An 18,342-nucleotide genomic window follows, 5' to 3' on the forward strand; every position below is an offset into this window, starting at 1 on the left:
AGCATTCCTACATAATTCGGTTCTTACCCAACAAAGTTTAAACCAAAGTAGTCACAAAATGTCAAAATACATAGCAAGTACGTACACAGTAATTATTTTGAAATTTTGGTACGTAATGATCACGCTTAGTTAATTAGCCAATGATCGGCTTTTTAATCACTACATCCTCAGTGTTCACCACTACCCACACACGGTTGGTCCTGAAGTCCAAAGGGACGAGAGTTCCTTCGAGTATCACATTGGCAGTGACCAATGGATTCTCTTTCTCGATTATAGCCTTCGCCACTTCTCCTTTTTCCCCTACAAGCTCCGGCCATGAACTTTTCCCTGTATTATATTACAATTACATGGTGTTTCTTTCAAATCGTATTAACCAATTTGAAGAAATGAGAAGACAGCCGCTGCTTTACCTTCAACGATTGGTAGTCCACCGCCATCGGATGTGACAGCAGGCTTACCTTCCAAGGAACATCTCAACTTCCCCATCTTTCTCAACAATGGCAATCCTGATCAAGATTAACAATTAACGTTAACGTATAACTACTATATAATCAACTTATTATCTAAATTAATTATTTGAAACATACGTGGAACTGTAGAACCATGGTTGGTGATCATAGGCTTTTGGAGCATAGAGAATGATGGTGAGGAGGTAGAAATAGGAGTGGAGATGGATGCCATCTTCTTTTTCACTTGAGTTGCAAAAACTCTAAGATTCAAATTAGGAGGTTGCACTTCAAAGTTTCAATTTGTGGATTATATATAGATTGAATGATTTGTCTGGTTTCTTAAGAATATTATTTAAACGCAACCACATAAACTAGCATCTTCACCTTTGGTTTCATTGGACCTGGCCTACGATCGAATATTTTCCTGCAGATATCTAAAATATGTATGATTTTTTAGTTGACTTATTTACACGGTTCGTTACTAACGTTTTCTGAAAGTAACAAGATTAATTCCTATAACTTTTAATAGTCACTTGTATGGGTATCCCGTCCATTATCCAACTTTCAATTCTTAACAATAGTAACAATGCAAAAAACAAAAGTTAGACATAGCTTTAGAATTTAGGCAATGTAACCTTTTTATGTTATTATATATAATAACTTAATAAGCATTCATTCCATGCAAAAGTAGTCACTAATACTAATTATCAGTATTTAAATATGCAATTTGCGTCTCTATGGTTTGTTAAAATAAGATGCTTAATTAGGTCCAAAATATGATAATTACCAGGATTTATAATTGTCATGTCAAATTTTTTTTAATAGAGATATACTTACAATTGTATTTGTTAAAACTTAAAAGATCACATTATATATTATTCATCCTGTGTAATATATGGTTTCATTAAACCCGTTCAATGCATGTATCAGACATATAACTTTTTATTTATTTATAAGTATATAGTATTACATTTATTTAACCCGTAAAATATATAGTATTCCAACCTAGGTCAAATAATATAAAGAGCAAAGTGAGTAACTCATAGTTTTTTAGCCACATGTTTAGTCCACATGCTAAACGTTTTTTATGAAAACAATTCAAATCACTCTTAAATTATTTAAGATCAATTTTCGGAGTATATGTCTGTTTGTGAGGACGATTGTTGGCCACCACATATTTTATGCACAAGTTTTTCAGGCTTTCTTTCATTTTGTTTTATCCTTCTAGAAGATCTAATGCCCGCACATCCGGTTAACCCAATTCTACCTCAAGAACATGGCTCGGCTCAATCACTCACGAAGACTCGGGCACGTATAAAGTATAATACACAGCTGAGCCATGCATGAACGGAACTAGAAAGCTGTTATAGACTCTGAAATGTCTGCACTACTTTCCAATGGCACTCTTGAACTCGTGCCTCGTCCTCCCCGTGCTAACGTGATTGGTTTCGATTGGCTTTATTGCTATAAGTTTGACATGAAGGGTCTTTTTAGATTAAAAATCTTGTCTTGTTGCTCAGAAAAACCAAACCAAGTCTTGACTTTGATGAGACTTTCAGTCCACTTGTAAAATTTTCCATCTATAGCCATCTCTCGACGTTGGCATATTTATCAGCTTGACATCAAGAACACATTTGTGAATGGTAGTCTAGCTGGAAACAACCTTATGGCTATTTGACCCTTTTCGACGGTTTCTTAATTTCAGTCTTCGTATATGGCTTTTTTGGCCCTTAAGAAAGTATTGTTGGTTTGGTTCCTCATAGTAACTGTGTCTTAACTTCAATGAGACTTTCAGTTCAGTTGTCAAATTTACCACAATTTGCATTGTTCTTAGTATTGTCATCTCTAAATGTTGGCCTATTTATAAGCTTGGCGTCAACAACGCCTTTTTAAATGGGGACTAGCTGAAAACAACCACATGTCTATTTTGACCCTATTCATAAGGATCATGTTTGCAGGATTTGTAAGGCTCTCTATGGCTTAAGCTAGCCCCTTATGCCTCTTATCATTGATTAGTTGCTTGCGTCGCCTCTCTTGGGGTCATCGGCAGCTAATCTTATAGCCCTATTAATGTTTCATCGAGGTTAATATATTATCTTTATCATATGATTTACGGTTTAAGTTCTCTTACGATGGATTCAAATAATGAAGTATGTTGCTATGACCTAAAGCATTCTTTATTTGTAACTTTTCTAAGAAAGTGCATTGATAAAATTTTTAAGGATATTTTCAAGATTTTTTGTTTATTTATTTGTGTCAACCCTTCCGAAAATAAAAGTGTATTGTGTTAAAAACTAAAAACCATTTTAAAAATAAAATTGTTTTAGAGACTATTGTACAACGAGTGTTTATTAACAATGTCTGATATGTTTTATCGTTTGTTGTATATTGATTATTTATTAAATAGTTTTAGAACCCTTGTGATGCATGAGAAGCTCAAAAGAAATACAATTACAGTATGAAAGTTAAATGATTAATTAAAAAAACCTATATTTTATCAAATTAAATAGTTTAATAAGTTCAAATTATATATTTAATGGAATATTCATACGAATACGTGAGACATTCTCACGCAATTTCTTTATAATCACGAAAAAGATGCATATAGTGATTTTATAAGTTGTAATTTATTTTTTAATAGAATAGTGAATTTTAATAAAAGATGATATATGTAGATGTTTCATTATAAATGACATATAAAGAGAACATCATATATAAAATTAGTACGACTAAAACACGATTTTGTATTACAAATTTGAAAGAGATGATGAGAACTCCAAGAATCCATGGAGGTTAAATAAATACGTGAATAAAATTGTTATTCATTTATAATGTCTTCTTATTTTTATTTTCTTAGAACTATAGATATCGTTCATTAATTTTTACAACATTCATCTCCTACACTGAAAAGTGTTTAATTATAAATTGATTTAATAAAGAAAATGTAGATATGACTTCATTAAAGATATAAATATTTTTATTATACCGGCATAAATGCTCGTATATTTTTAATCTCTATAATTTAGGTAATTAATTATAATTTAATTAAATGATTGGTTGATAATTTGTTATTACATTGGCATAAGTAAGTAATCATTAAAAATATGAAAATAGTTTGAGTGAGAAATTTTGACTAAGAATGAATCTACAAGTGACATATGTACCAAATTATTTTACTTTATTAGAATAGGTAGATAGATATTGTATTTTTATGAATTACCAGTGTAATATACGAGTTTTAAGGTAGTTTATTATAAAGCAAGAGAAAGTAAAAATTAAAATGGTGAGACAATATGTTTAGAAATTCAAAGATATCAATATAAGGAAATCCTTGTCCGAACTTAATAATTAATATTTGTAGTTTTGGAAACTTGTTTAGCATCTCATATACTCTGCGTAATTTTTCCTTTTGGATTGTATGATCGGATAACATCTAAAAAACAAATCATAAAAGAACCGAATTATTACGTGTGTGTACACATTTTATTGATTAAACATAAAGCATTCATACATCATATGCTTACACATTATTAATTATTAAAACATTCATACATAATAATATAATATGGTTCTTACCCAACAAAGTTTAAACAACAGTAGTCACAAAATATATAGCTAGCACACATCGTTTATTTGTTATTACATTTTTTCGATGATCACGCTTAGTTAACTAGCGAATGGTCGGTGTTAGAATCACCACATCCTCAGAGTTCACCACAACCCACACACGGTCGGTCCTGTAATCCAAAGGGATGGGAGTTCCTTCCAGTATCACGTAGGCAGTGACCACTGGATTCTCTTTCTCGATTATAGCCTTCGCTACTTCTCCTTTTTTCCCAACAAGCTCTGGCCATGAACTCTTTCCTGTAATAATCAATCTGTCTAAAATAGTATTTCAAAAAAGTTAGTTCAGATCATATTGAATAACTTAATGAAATGAGATGTATAATGTATTACCTTCACCGCCTGGTTGTGCACTGTCGTCCGATGTGATAGCGGGCTTACCTTCAATGGAACATCTGATTTTCCCCGGCCTCTTACTCATCGATGGCAATCCTGGTCAAGATTAACAACTTTCATTAAATATATGTAACCATTGTATTATTAACTCAATTTAGTTTTATTAACCGGAACATACGGAGAACTGGAGAACTCTGGTTGGTGATCCTAGGCTTTTGGAGCAAAGAGAATGATGGTGAGAAGGTAGAAATGGGAGTGGAGATGGATGCCATATTCTTATTAACAAATGAAAGTTGCACTTCAAAGTTAAGGGTTCAGTTCGTGTTTATGGGCTCAGTCTGTGTTTGTATATATAGTTGAATGATTTTGTTTGTTTTATGAAAATTATATTTAATGCAGACATGAATTGAAATTTGAAACCTTTAATCCACCACAGTTCTCAGTCCACGTAGGCTACGACTGGATAATTAAGGGAAGATATCTTAAATATGAATGATTTTTGGTTATTTAAATATAATGTTTTACTGTTGATAATGCAAAAACAAAACTTAGACACAGCTTTCCATTATAGGCGAATAACGTCTGTTAAGTTAGCAAACGTGCATCTAAATTTCGTCATTGACCGTGATGTCAACACTTTTTACATTTAGGAAAAAAAATTGGATTATCCTAAAATTATCCTTTTTTTTACCAAATATTCATACATGGTCGTCTATAAAAATTAAAAAACCCCCTCATGGCCATATACGAGTGTAATATCGCCCCCCTAATTTTTATATTTTCTAATCTTTTTACTGGGTTTAACAATGACTCTAGTTTTTCTAATCTTTTTATGGGTTTAACAATGACCCGGCTTGTTTTGAATAAAATTTACGTAAAAATGCATATTGGATTATTTTAAATACAATTTATAAAATTTATAAGAAATGTAGATAAAAATAAGCACGTGGTAACAAAAAATGATAGGCTTTGGGTTGTTTGCGATCGCGGACATATGTGATCGTCTTTTTTCTTTTAAGTTACCCTGAATAGCCGGAAGCTTTACTCGTTAGTCATTAAAAAAATAAAGGAAATAAGATCAACTAAATTAAATATACTAGCAAATGGAAAAATACATAATAAATAGAAATCCAAATTCTAGATGAACTTTCAGCTTCTCGGTTATCAATTTAAAATGTTTAATATTTTTTTTTTCAATAAACTTAAAGTACCCTAGATATTACAAAACAAAACTCATCTTCAATAAGGCCAAAAATGTGACTTATGATATCAAAATAACGAACACGTTAAATATATTATGATAAAGAAAATAATTAAAGTAGGCGAGAAATCCGGATATGAGACAAGAGTTTCGGTGCACGAGTTTAACTTCAACGGGAGGAAATCTTCTAGAATGTTAGGCTATTAGTGTGTTAGCTATAAACATGGCCTTATGTTTGTCATATATGTGTGTGTTCTTATAGTGTAAATCACCCACCCAAGGGGAGCTCACCTTGGGTGGAGTCGGTTCGTTTATTATATATTTTTAATCTTTTACTACCAATAACGAGATCGTTTATTATTATTTATCCGTTTATTATTTACTCGATCGTTTGTTTCACTGCTCGTCTAGATCGTTTATCAAGAGCAAAATATGTTCGTTCTCGAATCCGGTTTCAGGACCTACAATTGGTATCAGATGATGTTTGAATCAACTGATTCAACTTTGTTTTAACGTAAATTGATCGAATTCGCGTAGATTCAGCGTCTCATCGCCTGAGTTTTACCAACGTCTAAATTTTACCAACTCACCGCCACAATGCTCGAAATCGACAACGCTTGGGTTTTACCAAAGCACTTGTTTTACTGTCCATTTTGTTTTAGTTATGATATTGTAACCAACATTACCAAAATAACTGAATTCGCAACGACTTACCAACGTGTGGGTTACCGATCGTTGTGTTTTAGTTCTGGTATTGTAACAAATGTAATGGAAACTTCTCGAATTCGCATCGACTCACTGCCCCAACGCCCAGGACCGACAACGTCGGGTATTACCAATGCCCGGGTTTTGCCAACTCACCGTCATGAAGCCTGATGTGTGCTGCGCGTGGCGTAAAATATAAAAGGATGGAATGAGTTGCTTTTGCACAAGGTCGTGTTTTAAATTTATAAAAGTGATTTCTACAAAGACTAAACACACACAAAATAGGCAAGTGTACATATCGTATATGTAGAATAGTATTGGTAAGAACCAAGTATCGATCCGTGGACACAAATGTTTCTAATAATAAATCGTTGTTTTACTTCAATCGGAGGTTTTAATCATTTTGGGGTTAATTTTTGAACTTTTTATAAGATATAAATACTTATATATAATATATAGGTGACCAAGATAAGAAATTCTAAACGAGTCGTTCAATTATGCGAAGGTTACCATCTAAGATCAAGAATCCACTCCATTTTAGCATTGATAGTTAATATGTAGACATGTGATAAACTTGCCGTAGCAATATATAATAGATAGCTCCTTAAACCTTAAGTGAGCATTTTTGGCACTAAGGAGATGATATGCGCATTTTAAAGTCCACCCTTTCCTAATGTCATACCATCTCAATGATGTCAATTTAAGTTAGCAAGTAGTTTCGTAAAGTAGAAAGATTATGATTGACTTCAATTTCTCGAATACCAATTCTAACAGCTTCGGGTGGTTGTAGTTCATCACACAACCTCCCATTGGTTGATTTATGTAGGATATAATTACACATTCCGTTAACATATGGTTTCTTTAACTAATTTGATATCCTAAGCAAAGCCATTTTCGGATTACCAAGGTTTAGAAAAATACACCATAACTTATATCTCATCATTTTTAAGTACAATATAAGGATCCATGTTTCGATAATGTATCAAAGTATTTCTATCTTTCAAGAACATGAATCGATCATGAATGATTGCCAATAAGATTGACAACCACCAACTTTGAATTAGTAATTTAAGATGGTGAAACATTTATCATCAAAAGATAATTGTAATATAACCATGTACTTTACTAGACTACATCACATGTCTTGATTAATTATCAAGTAAAACAAAGCTTCTTCATAGATTTTAGATGGTAAAAGGAGTTTAGCTCATAATGAGCATCATGAAAAACATTAAGATGATTGATAATAACAAATACATGATTAAACTTGGAACAATCTAACCAAATGTAGATGAATCTTTCTTCTTAATGATAGTAATGATGGTTGATGATGATGATTAGTGGTGATGACCTCCAAACCTTCAAACTCTTCACTAGATCTTCAAAGTGAGTGTTAGTGTGTGTTTTTATAAGTGAAAACCGGAGAGAATTCTTTTCAAGGCACACCAAATGAGTGCAACATGAGCCACTATTTATAGGCAATCTGGATGGTGAGGCACGGCCCCGTGCTTGATGAGCACGCCCCCGTGCCTTTTTATGACATGTGCCAGATTTGTTTTGTCTTTTGTGTGAGGTGGCAACGACCCCGTGGTTGGTAGGCACGGCCCCGTGCATGATGAGCACAGCCCCGTGGTTTTTAGTGACATGTGCTCAATTCTTCTTTGTCTTTTCTGCATTCTCGTCCACGGCCCCGTGCATGATGAGCACGGCCTCGTGCTTTTGTTTCCAGATTTTGTCTTTTCTTGTGTCAGAAGCCTGGGGGTGTGTTTCTTAAGGCATGGGAGCGTGTTTCTTTGTTTTCTTCTGTTTTTCTTCGTCTTTTTGCTTGTTTTTTCGTTTGGGGCTTGGTTTCACCTGAAATTATGTTTTATTATGATAAGTAACCTTTTATGCTATGTTTTTAGACAAAAATTGCAGTTTTTAGAGATTATTTGATGCCGAAAAGATGTATAATTATATGTACATCAAAGCCCGAGACCGACAATACTCGTGTAACATTTCGGGTTTTCGAACCTCTCGTTTATGTAATCTTTACCCGACCCGGGTTCGGGTATTTAATCAATAAAGTTTCGTATTTGTTTAATTCTTTTTATTTATATAATTGATTATAATTATAAGTTGTACAAAAACAACCCTTAACCAACTTTAATTCACCTTTGTATCCAACCTCAAAGATCAAGGACCAACTAGCAAAATAAACAAAAAAAAATAATATTCTCTTTCTCTTCTCCCTCTCTACCATCGATATACCCCCCCCCCCACCTTTCTTGGACCTTAATTCACGGAATAATCAATGGAATTGACCTTACCAAATCGTTTAGTTACCTTAAACATGTCACACCGACACTCTAATTGTGGTAAAACATCATGTATGACAACTAATTGATTCACAATTACACCCATAACGAACCGCGGCTCAAATCCTCTTCAAAACACTATATAAACCCGTTTATAATTCAATTAAAGCACACCATACCACCCCTATTACATTGCGACCCTAACCCCTATCCTAATTTCAACATATAAAGCTGTTAAGACCTTCGTCGATCAATCCAAGAGCCGTGACAACTCATCTCGTCGTTCACCCTCATTTCATCATCACTTACGGTGATTAAACTTTGCTTTATACTCGTTTTTAATCAACAAACAAAAACCCTAAGTCAATTCGAATCAACACCAAGCAAGTAAACCAATTTAAAGTCTAGGGTTTGATTTGGGGAAGAACATGAACTGCAAACAGTGTATTTAAATTTCCAGATTCATTGTTTTATCAAACTGAGGCGCTGGCCTGATGGCCAACGCATGCTGTCATAAAGCTTGAACCGGCCTGGGGCGCGGGTTCAAATCCCCCAGGCCCGGTTTTTATGTTTTAATTGTTATTATTAATTTTATTTACTTTTAATCAAATATTATGATAACCATACATGTATAAATTCATAAAAATCCATTTTCTTCATAAAACGAACTCCGGATTTAATGTTTTCGTACCTTTGAAATTTTATTAACCTTGTAAGATACATACATATATATATATATATATATATGTATACGTCGAGCATATAACAAGTATAATGACAAAAAAAAACTTCTTTTGCTTAATAAACTAAACCATGTTCCTCATTCAAAACAAATTCAACTTTCTCATATTATACATCATTAATGTTTTATTAATAATTAAATAGTCGAATCATATAAAAGGTTGTTGTTTAATTTTTGTTTTATAATTAATATTTACTTTACTTGTTTAAAGATCTAACAATCACGAATACATTAATAATAATAATAATAATAATAGCAATAATAATGATAACAATAATATGGATAAGTAAACTAATTATTTACAAACTCTACTTAAGACTCATCAAACCCAAAAGCAATTAGAAGTCTTATTACATTTTCGTTTATAATTTGGAACTTTTGTTGCCGTATCTCGAGGAGCTTGACCGTTTTATCTTAGTTCTTTTTATTATATCATCATCACTTAATCCACTTGATAAGGTAAGTAAATTCACATCCCCCTTTTTATCATTTTAAGTTTTGGGGTCGTTATGCGTTCACAATTAAATTATTGTTTTCACTACGATTCCACTATATGCGTAATTGAAATTGCTCGATTAGTTGATATGTGCAAATGTGACTATGTGTTTACTTTATGTTGGTTGGTATCCTCATCCTCATCCTCATTAGTATGATCATACGCCGTCGAATTAGCTCGTTATCAAAATGATTCGAGTGAAAAGACTTTTATTTATTGTTATACTAGTTGTAGTGATTTACAATTATTGCATGGAATTGTCATTTTTATTATTATATATACTCAAAATCGTGTTTTACTTGCTCAACTTTATGTTGACAAAATATATATTTTCACGCATGGCACAGGTAGCTTTATCGTATGAATCGAGTATTGGAAGTTAGATGAGACCTTAGGTTGCTTGATGAATGAAGAACATTTTCTTTTTGTTTTAAGTTATGTATTATTGATTTGTAACGTTATTATTAAGACAATGTTTGTGATTTTGAAAATTGATATATGAATGAATAATTTAGATATTGACACGTGTATTTTACTTAGTGTCTTCTAAGCTATGATTCAATCAATGTCGTGCCCCGGCATGTTCTGCCATAGGTTGGGGTGTGACAGATTGGTATCAGAGCCGAAGGCTATAGGATAGGTGGTTAGACGTAACGACCTAGTAGCATGCTTAGGGTCCCTATACGTGTTCCTACACGTGCACCCTACTTGTTTAAATTTTTGTATATAGCTTAGCATATTTATATTGTTCATCATATACAATTGTACACAAAAAGCACACACTTAATCCGAGGCTATGCCTCACCCTCAAAAATTATTTTTTTTAAAAACTATAGGACGATTTTTAATCGGAAAATTCCTTAGGAAATCCCACCTTTTTGCTCCCCTCTCCTTAAGAATGATTCGTGGGACGGATATGTAGTAACCGGAAGAGGGACACACTTGTTTACCGAACCCTTGACACCAAGACTTGCGAGCCTAAGGAAGTGCAATGCGCATAAATCACAATCAACCGCGAGACCTGGTTGCCTTCCTGGAGTGTTCGGAAATGGTGTGGAACTTATTAGGCCAAAGCATATCACACCAAACGTACCCGAATCTACTACCCTCATTGTATCAACGTGGTCATGTGACGATCACATCCTTAAATTCATAACTGAATTCACGGTGATTTCGTGGCTAAACTCGGTTTTCCGTATTGTGTTTTGTTGATCAGATGGATGAAGTATGTACAATGGGGTGGTTCCCGAACTACTTCAACCATCTACCTCAACACCCCCCTCAAATTCGATTTTCGATATATTTTGTTTATTTGGTTTTCGATATTTTTCATTTGTTGGAAGGATCCATGGTGGTTCATGAAGCCCTAACCGACAAATGAACCCATGTATTTTAATTCAAGTTATGTTGTTATCTATTTTTTTTAAATATGATAAAATGTTATATAATCAAGTCTCGTAAGTAATGAAAATTCTCAAACACAATCTCAACCTCAATGCACGATTACTATATTTCGTCAATTAATTTTACTTGCTACATTCACCCAAGGCTTACGAATTTTACACCTTTTACCCCTGCAGTATGTCTTCTCGCCTCATCAACCGTGGCCGTCGCACCGGCAACTCTGGCCGCAGCATGTCATCCCGCATTGCTAAAGGCATTGTAGAAGCCCTCCCAACGATCATCTCTCAATTGCAAACTGTGAATGCTTCTTCATCATCCGCAACTCCTAACCCAAATGCTTATCCTCTCAAACAATTCAAGAGTGCCAACCCGCCCGAATACCTCGGTATCGACGCTGCTACCGTTCTCCTCCAATGGTTCGAAGAAATGGAGAGCATATTCCTCCATTGTGAATGTCCCAAGGACAAGAAAACCACTTACGCCTCGAGTATGCTTAAGAATAATGCCCTCAATTGGTGGAACGGTGAGAAGTGTACGCTTGGCGCTGAGTTTGCCATGGCCTTGCCATGGGATGACCTCAAGAAACTCATGCTCAAGAAGTTCTGCCCGAAACATGAGCTTCGGAAGTTGGAAGAAGAGTTTTGGAACTTGAAACAAGAAATTGGAAATGACACCGTCTACAACGACCGTTTCCATGAACTGAGCCTTCTCATACCTCACATGGTCACTCCCCTTGAACATGCAATTGATAAGTACATCTCGGGTTTGCCTATGCAGATCCAAGACTTCGTTCTAAGTCGTGACCCTCAAACCCTCCATGATGCCATCACCCTAGCCGGTACCCTCACCGAGAACCACGTTAAGGCCGGGACCTTAACGCAGAAGAATTCCAAGAAGCCCAATGATAAGCCCACACCTGAGCCCACCAAGGAATCCAAGCCCGAATCCTCCAAGAATAACAACCACAACAACTCATTTTACTACCGCAACAACAAGAGAAAACCCAACTCCCAAAATTATGTGTTAGCCCAACCGCAAGCCCAACAAGCCCCTCCAAACAAAAAGCCCTACACCGGCCCACACCCGTTTTACAACACTTGCCAACGTCACCACCCGACACAAGCCACATGTCGGGTGTGCACCAATTGCCACCGATTCGGCCACCTTACCCAATATTGTCGAGAAGCACCCCGTGTACAAGCCGCTCCACCGCGGTTCACACCATCAAACCAACCCAACCGAGTCATCCCTCGTGCTCCAACCATTAACCCCGCTAGGGCTTGCTACAATTGTAGTGACCCAAATCACTTTGCAACGCGTGTCCTCGACTCGCCCAAGTTCACCAAGCCTATGTTGCACCACAACCTTACTACACCTCCCAAGCCTATCAAGTGCAAGCTTATCAACCCCAATTACCCCAACTCATGGCTCCTCCAACCCTTCAAGCTCAACCCATGGTCATGCAAGCCTATCAAGCTCCAACCTCTCAAGCTTTAACTTCTCAAACCCAAGCACCTCGAGGAACTCAAGGACAAGCTTTCACCATCAATGCTCATCAAGCCCGAAACTCGAATGATGTGGTGAACGGTACGTTCCTAATTAATAAGCACCATGCTTCGGTACTATTTGATTCGGGAGCCGATAGGAGCTTTATTTCCTTTGATTTTGAATACATACTTGATGTGCCCGTAGTAAATTATCTAAGCCCTTCACGGTAGAGATAGCAAATGGTAGTTCGATCACTATTGACTCCGTCATTCGAAATTGCACGATTACTCTCAATGGGAAAAAGTTCTCTATCGACCTTATCCCTATGCAAAAGGGTAGATTCGATGTTATCGTTGGTATGGATTGGCTCTCTCTCCACCATGCCGAAATTGTATGTTTCGAGAAACTCATTCGAATCCCTATCGATGGAGGCGTGATTCTAAACGTCCGCGGTGAAGGACCCTTATCAAAGCTAAACCTCATGTCGTGTCTCGAAGCCTAACGTTACTTACGCAAGAAGTATGTCACCTTTTTAGCCCATGTCACCACAAAATCCGATGAAGAAAAGAAGCTTTCCGACATCCCGATTGTCCGCGCCTTCCCCGAAGTCTTTCCTGATGACGTTTCCGGACTCCCTCCCATTCGTCAAGTGGAGTTCCGTATTGATCTTGTACCCGGAGCAAACCCCGTGGCCAAAGCACCCTACCGACTTGCACCTTCCGAAATGCAAGAACTCTCCAACCAAATCCAAGAACTCGCGGAAAAGGGTTTCATTCGCCCGAGTTCGTCCCCATGGGGCGCACCCGTCTTGTTTGTTAAGAAGAAAGACGGTACTCTTCGTATGTGTATTGATTACCGTGAGCCCAACAAGATTACAATCAAGAATCGTTATCCCCTTCCGCGTATTGATGATCTTTTCGATCAACTCCAAGGAGCCGCATGTTTCTCTAAGATTGATCTCCATTCGGGTTATCACCAACTCCGTGTCCACGAAGATGACATACCCATGACTGCCTTCAGTACTCGTTATGGCCACTTTGAATTCCGAGTTATGCCTTTTGGTTTGACTAATGCTCCTGACGTTTTCATGGATCTTATGAATCGCGTTTGTAAACCCTACCTCGACAAGTTAGTGATTGTTTTCATCGATGATATCTTGATATATCCGAGACCGAGCATAAAGACCATTTGCGCGCCATTCTCGACTTGTTACGAAAGGAAAAACTTTACGCTAAGTTCTCCAAATGCGAATTTTGGCTAAAGCAAGTTCAATTCTTGGGCCACATCGTTAACGACAAGGGTATTCACGTTGATCCCGCTAAAATTGAGGCTGTTAAAAATTGGGCGACCCCGTCCTCTCCAACGGAGGTTCGTTCATTTCTTGGTTTAGCGAGGTATTACCGTCGTTTTATCCGCAACTTTTCGAAGATTGCTTCACCCCTTACCGTACTAACCCAAAAAGGTAAAGTTTACGAATGGGGTTCCGATCAAGAGGAAGTGTTTCAAACTCTTAAGGACATGCTTTGCAATGCTCCAATCCTTGCTCTTCCCGAGGGCAACGACGATTTTGTTGTCTTTTGTGACGCTTCTATTCAAGGTCTTGGTTGTGTTCTTATGCAACGAGACAAGGTCATTGCTTACGCTTCGCGTCAACTCAAGGTGCACGAGAAAAATTACACGACGCACGACCTCGAACTTGGTGCGGTCGTGTTTGCCTTGAAAATTTGGAGACACTACCTTTACGGAACGAAATGTTTGGTCTTCACCGACCATAAAAGTTTACAACACATTTTCGACCAAAAGGACCTCAATATGAGACAGAGACGATGGGCCGAATTGTTAAGCGATTATGATTGCGAAATTCGCTACCACCCCGGAAAAGCGAATGTCGTGGCCGATGCTCTTAGTTTTAAGAGTCATGTTAAATCCGTCTTGCTCCATTGTGTCACCATCCAATCTGACCTCCAATACCGCATCTTCGAAGCACAACACATCTCCGTCACCGAGGGTAACTTACACGACGAGATGTCATGCGGCGCCGAACTCCAACTTGAAACCAAACGTAATGGCTTACTATATTATTTGGACCGTTTATGGGTTCCCGATCGTGACGATCTTCGCATGTTCATCCTTGATGAAGCTCGTAAGTCATGATACTCTATTCATCCCGGTGCGGATAAAATGTATGGCGATCTTCGTACCATGTTTTAGTGGACGGGAATGAAGAAAGATATTGCGGTGTATGTATCTAAATGCCTCATTTGCTCTAAGGTTAAAGCCGAGCATCAAAAACCGTTTGGTTTGCTCGAGCAACCTCTGATCCCCGTTTGGAAATGGGAAGACATAGCTATGGATTTCGTTACCAAACTCCCCACTACTCAAAGCCGCAATGATAGCATTTGGGTGATTGTCGATCGTTTGACAAAGTCAGCTCACTTCATACTGTTTCGAGAAAAATCCTCCGTAAGCGAATTAGCCCGACTCTATGTCAAGAACATCATTTGCCACCATGGAACGCCTTTGACCATTATTTCCGATCGTGATGGTCAATTTACCTCTCATTTTTGGAGATCGTTGCAAACCGCCTTGGGTACCCGTATTGATCTAAGCACCGCTTATCACCCGCAAACCGATGGTCAATACGAGAGAACAATTCAAACTCTCGAAGATATGCTCCGCTCTTGCGTACTAGATTTTGGTGGAAATTGGGATACTCACTTACCACTTGTAGAGTTTTCCTACAATAATAGCTTCCACACTAGTATTGGCATGGCACCCTTTAAAGCTCTCTATGGCCGAAAATGTCGTTCCCCGATTAGTTTGAACGAGGTTGGTGAATCACAACTCACCAGCCCCGAGCTTGTTCAAGAGACTTCCGATCGAATCGCTCTCATTCGTCAAAATCTTCTTGCTGCTCGTAGCCGTCAAAAGAGCTACGTTGATAAGCGCCGTAAACCTCTCGAATTCAATGTTGGTGACCGTGTTCTCCTTAAAGTATCTCCATGGAAAGGGGTAGTTCATTTTGGCAAAAAAAATAAACTATCTTCTCGTTTTGTTGGACCGTTTGAGATCGTTGAACGAGTTGGTAAAGTTGCGTATCGTCTAAATCTCCCCGAAGAGCTCTCCAATGTTCATCCAACTTTTCATGTTTCCAATCTCAATAAGTGCTTAGCCGAGGGGAATCTCCACATACCTCTCGACGAAGTCCGAGTTGATGAGTCTATGCGCGTTATCGAGAAGCCTGTTTAAATCGTGGATCATATGGACAAAGAGACCAAGCGTAGTCGTATTCCGCTTGTCAAAGTTCGTTGGGAATCTAAACGTGGTCCCGAGTTCACTTGGGAACGTAAAGACCAAATGGAGTCCAAGTACCCGCACCTCTTCCTTTCGGCTTAATTCCTAATTTTGGGACGAAATTTCCTAAAGTAGTGAATGTTGTAACATTTCGGGTTTTCGAACCTCTCGTTCATGTAATCTTTACCCGACCCGGGTTCGGGTTCGGGTATTTAATCAATAAAGTTTCGTATTTTTTTAATTCTTTTTATTTATATAATTGATTATAATTATAAGTTGTACAAAAACAACCCTTAACCAACTTTAATTCACCTTTGCATCCAACCTCAAAGATCAAGGACCAACTAGCAAAATAAACAACAAAAAATAATATTCTCTTTCTCTTCTCCCTCTCTACCATCGATATACCCCCCCCCCCACCTTTCTTGGACCTTAATTCACGGAATAATCAATGGAATTGACCTTACCAAATCGTTTAGTTACCTTAAACATGTCACACCGACACTCTAATTGTGGTAAAACATCATGTATGACAACTAATTGATTCGCAATTACACCCATAACGAACCGCGGCTCAAATCCTCTTCAAAACACTATATAAACCCGTTTATAATTCAATTAAAGCACACCATACCACCCCTATTACATTGCGACCCTAAATCCTAACCTAATTTCAACATATAAAGCCGTTAAGACCTTCGTCGATCAATCCAAGAGCCGTGACAACTCATCTCGTCGTTCACCCTCATTTCATCATCACTTACGGTGATTAAACTTTGCTTTATACTTGTTTTTAATCAACAAACAAAAACCCTAAGTCAATTCGAATCAACACCAAGCAATTAAACCAATTTAAAGTCTAGGGTTTGATTTGGGGAAGAACATGAACTGCAAACAGTGTATTTAAATTTCCAGATTCATTGTTTTATCAAATTGAGGCGCTGGCCTGATGGCCAACGCATGCTGTCATAAAGCTTGAACCGGCCTCGGGCGCGGGTTCGAATCCCCCAGGCCCGGTTTTTATGTTTTAATTGTTATTATTAATTTTATTTACTTTTAATCAAATATTATGATAACCATACATGTATAAATTCATAAAAATCCATTTTCTTCATAAAACGAACTCCGGATTTAATGTTTTCGTACCTTTGAAATTTTATTAACCTTGTAAGATACACACACACACACACACACACACACACACACACACACATATATATATATATATGTCGGGCATATAACAAGTATAATGAAAAAAAAACTTCTTTTGCTTACTGAACCATGTTCCCCATTCAAAACAAATTCAACTTTCTCATATTATACATCATTAATGTTTTTTTAATAATTAAAGAGTCGAATCATATTAAAGGTTTTTGTTTAATTTTTGTTTTCTAATTAATATTTACTTTACTTGTTTAAAGATCTAACAATCATAAAAACATTAATATTAATAATAATATATGGATAAGTAAACTAATTATGTACAAACTCTACTTAAGACTCATCAAACCCAAAAGCGATTAGAAGTCTTATTACATTTTTGTTTATAATTAGGAACTTTTGTTGCCGTATCTCGAGGAGCTTGACCGTTTTATCCTAGTTCTTTTTATTATTTCATCATCACTTAATCCACTTGATAAGGTAAGTAAATTCACATCCCACTTTTTACCATTTTAAGTTTTGGGGGCGTTATGCGTTCACAATTAAATTATTGTTTTCACTACGATTCCACTATATGCGTAATTGAAATTGCTCGATTAGTTGATATGTGCAAATGTGACTATGTGTTTACTTTATGTTGGTTGGTATCCTCATCCTCATCCTCATTAATATGATCATACGCCGTCGAAGTAGCTCGTTATCAAAATGATTCGAGTGAAAAGACAACTTTTATTTATTGTTATACTAGTTGTAGTGATTTACAATTATCGCACGGAATTGTTATTTTTATTATTATATATACTCAAAATCGTGGTTTACTTGCTCAACTTTATGTTGACAAAATATATATTTTCACGCATGGCATAGATAGCTTTATCGGATGAATCGAGTATTGGATGTTAGATGAGACCTTAGGTTGCTTGATGAATGAAGAACATTTTCTTTTTGTTTTAAGTTATTTATTATTGATATGTAACGTTATTATTAAGACAATGTTTGTGCTTTTGAAAATTAATACATGAATGAATAATTTAGATATTGACATGTGTATTTTACTTAGTGTCTTCTAAGCTATGATACAATCAATGTCGTGCCCCGGCATGTTCAGCCGTAGGTTGGGGTGTGACAACTCGGGTTTTACCAAC

General features: G+C 36.5%; 1 protein-coding gene across 1 annotated transcript; it reads right to left on the reverse strand.

The window, feature by feature from the left end:
• Nucleotides 1-3,899: 3,899 nt before the first annotated feature.
• LOC143593472 (subtilisin-chymotrypsin inhibitor-2A-like) lies at nucleotides 3,900-4,795 on the reverse strand. The gene is made up of 3 exons (XM_077073093.1): nucleotides 4,588-4,795; nucleotides 4,407-4,505; nucleotides 3,900-4,331 (listed from the first exon to the last, which is right to left on the reverse strand). Exons 1-3 carry the CDS (start codon nucleotides 4,679-4,681, stop codon nucleotides 4,120-4,122), a joined length of 405 nt encoding a protein of 134 aa, XP_076929208.1. The 5' UTR covers nucleotides 4,682-4,795; the 3' UTR covers nucleotides 3,900-4,119.
• Between the last annotated feature and the right edge of the window lie 13,547 nt (nucleotides 4,796-18,342).

The sequence above is a fragment of the Bidens hawaiensis genome, unplaced genomic scaffold (genome assembly GCF_021521415.1).
Source record: "Bidens hawaiensis isolate Kalapana, Puna unplaced genomic scaffold, B.hawaiensis_p1.1 tig00042253_1, whole genome shotgun sequence".
In the NCBI taxonomy this organism is placed as follows: domain Eukaryota; kingdom Viridiplantae; phylum Streptophyta; class Magnoliopsida; order Asterales; family Asteraceae; genus Bidens; species Bidens hawaiensis.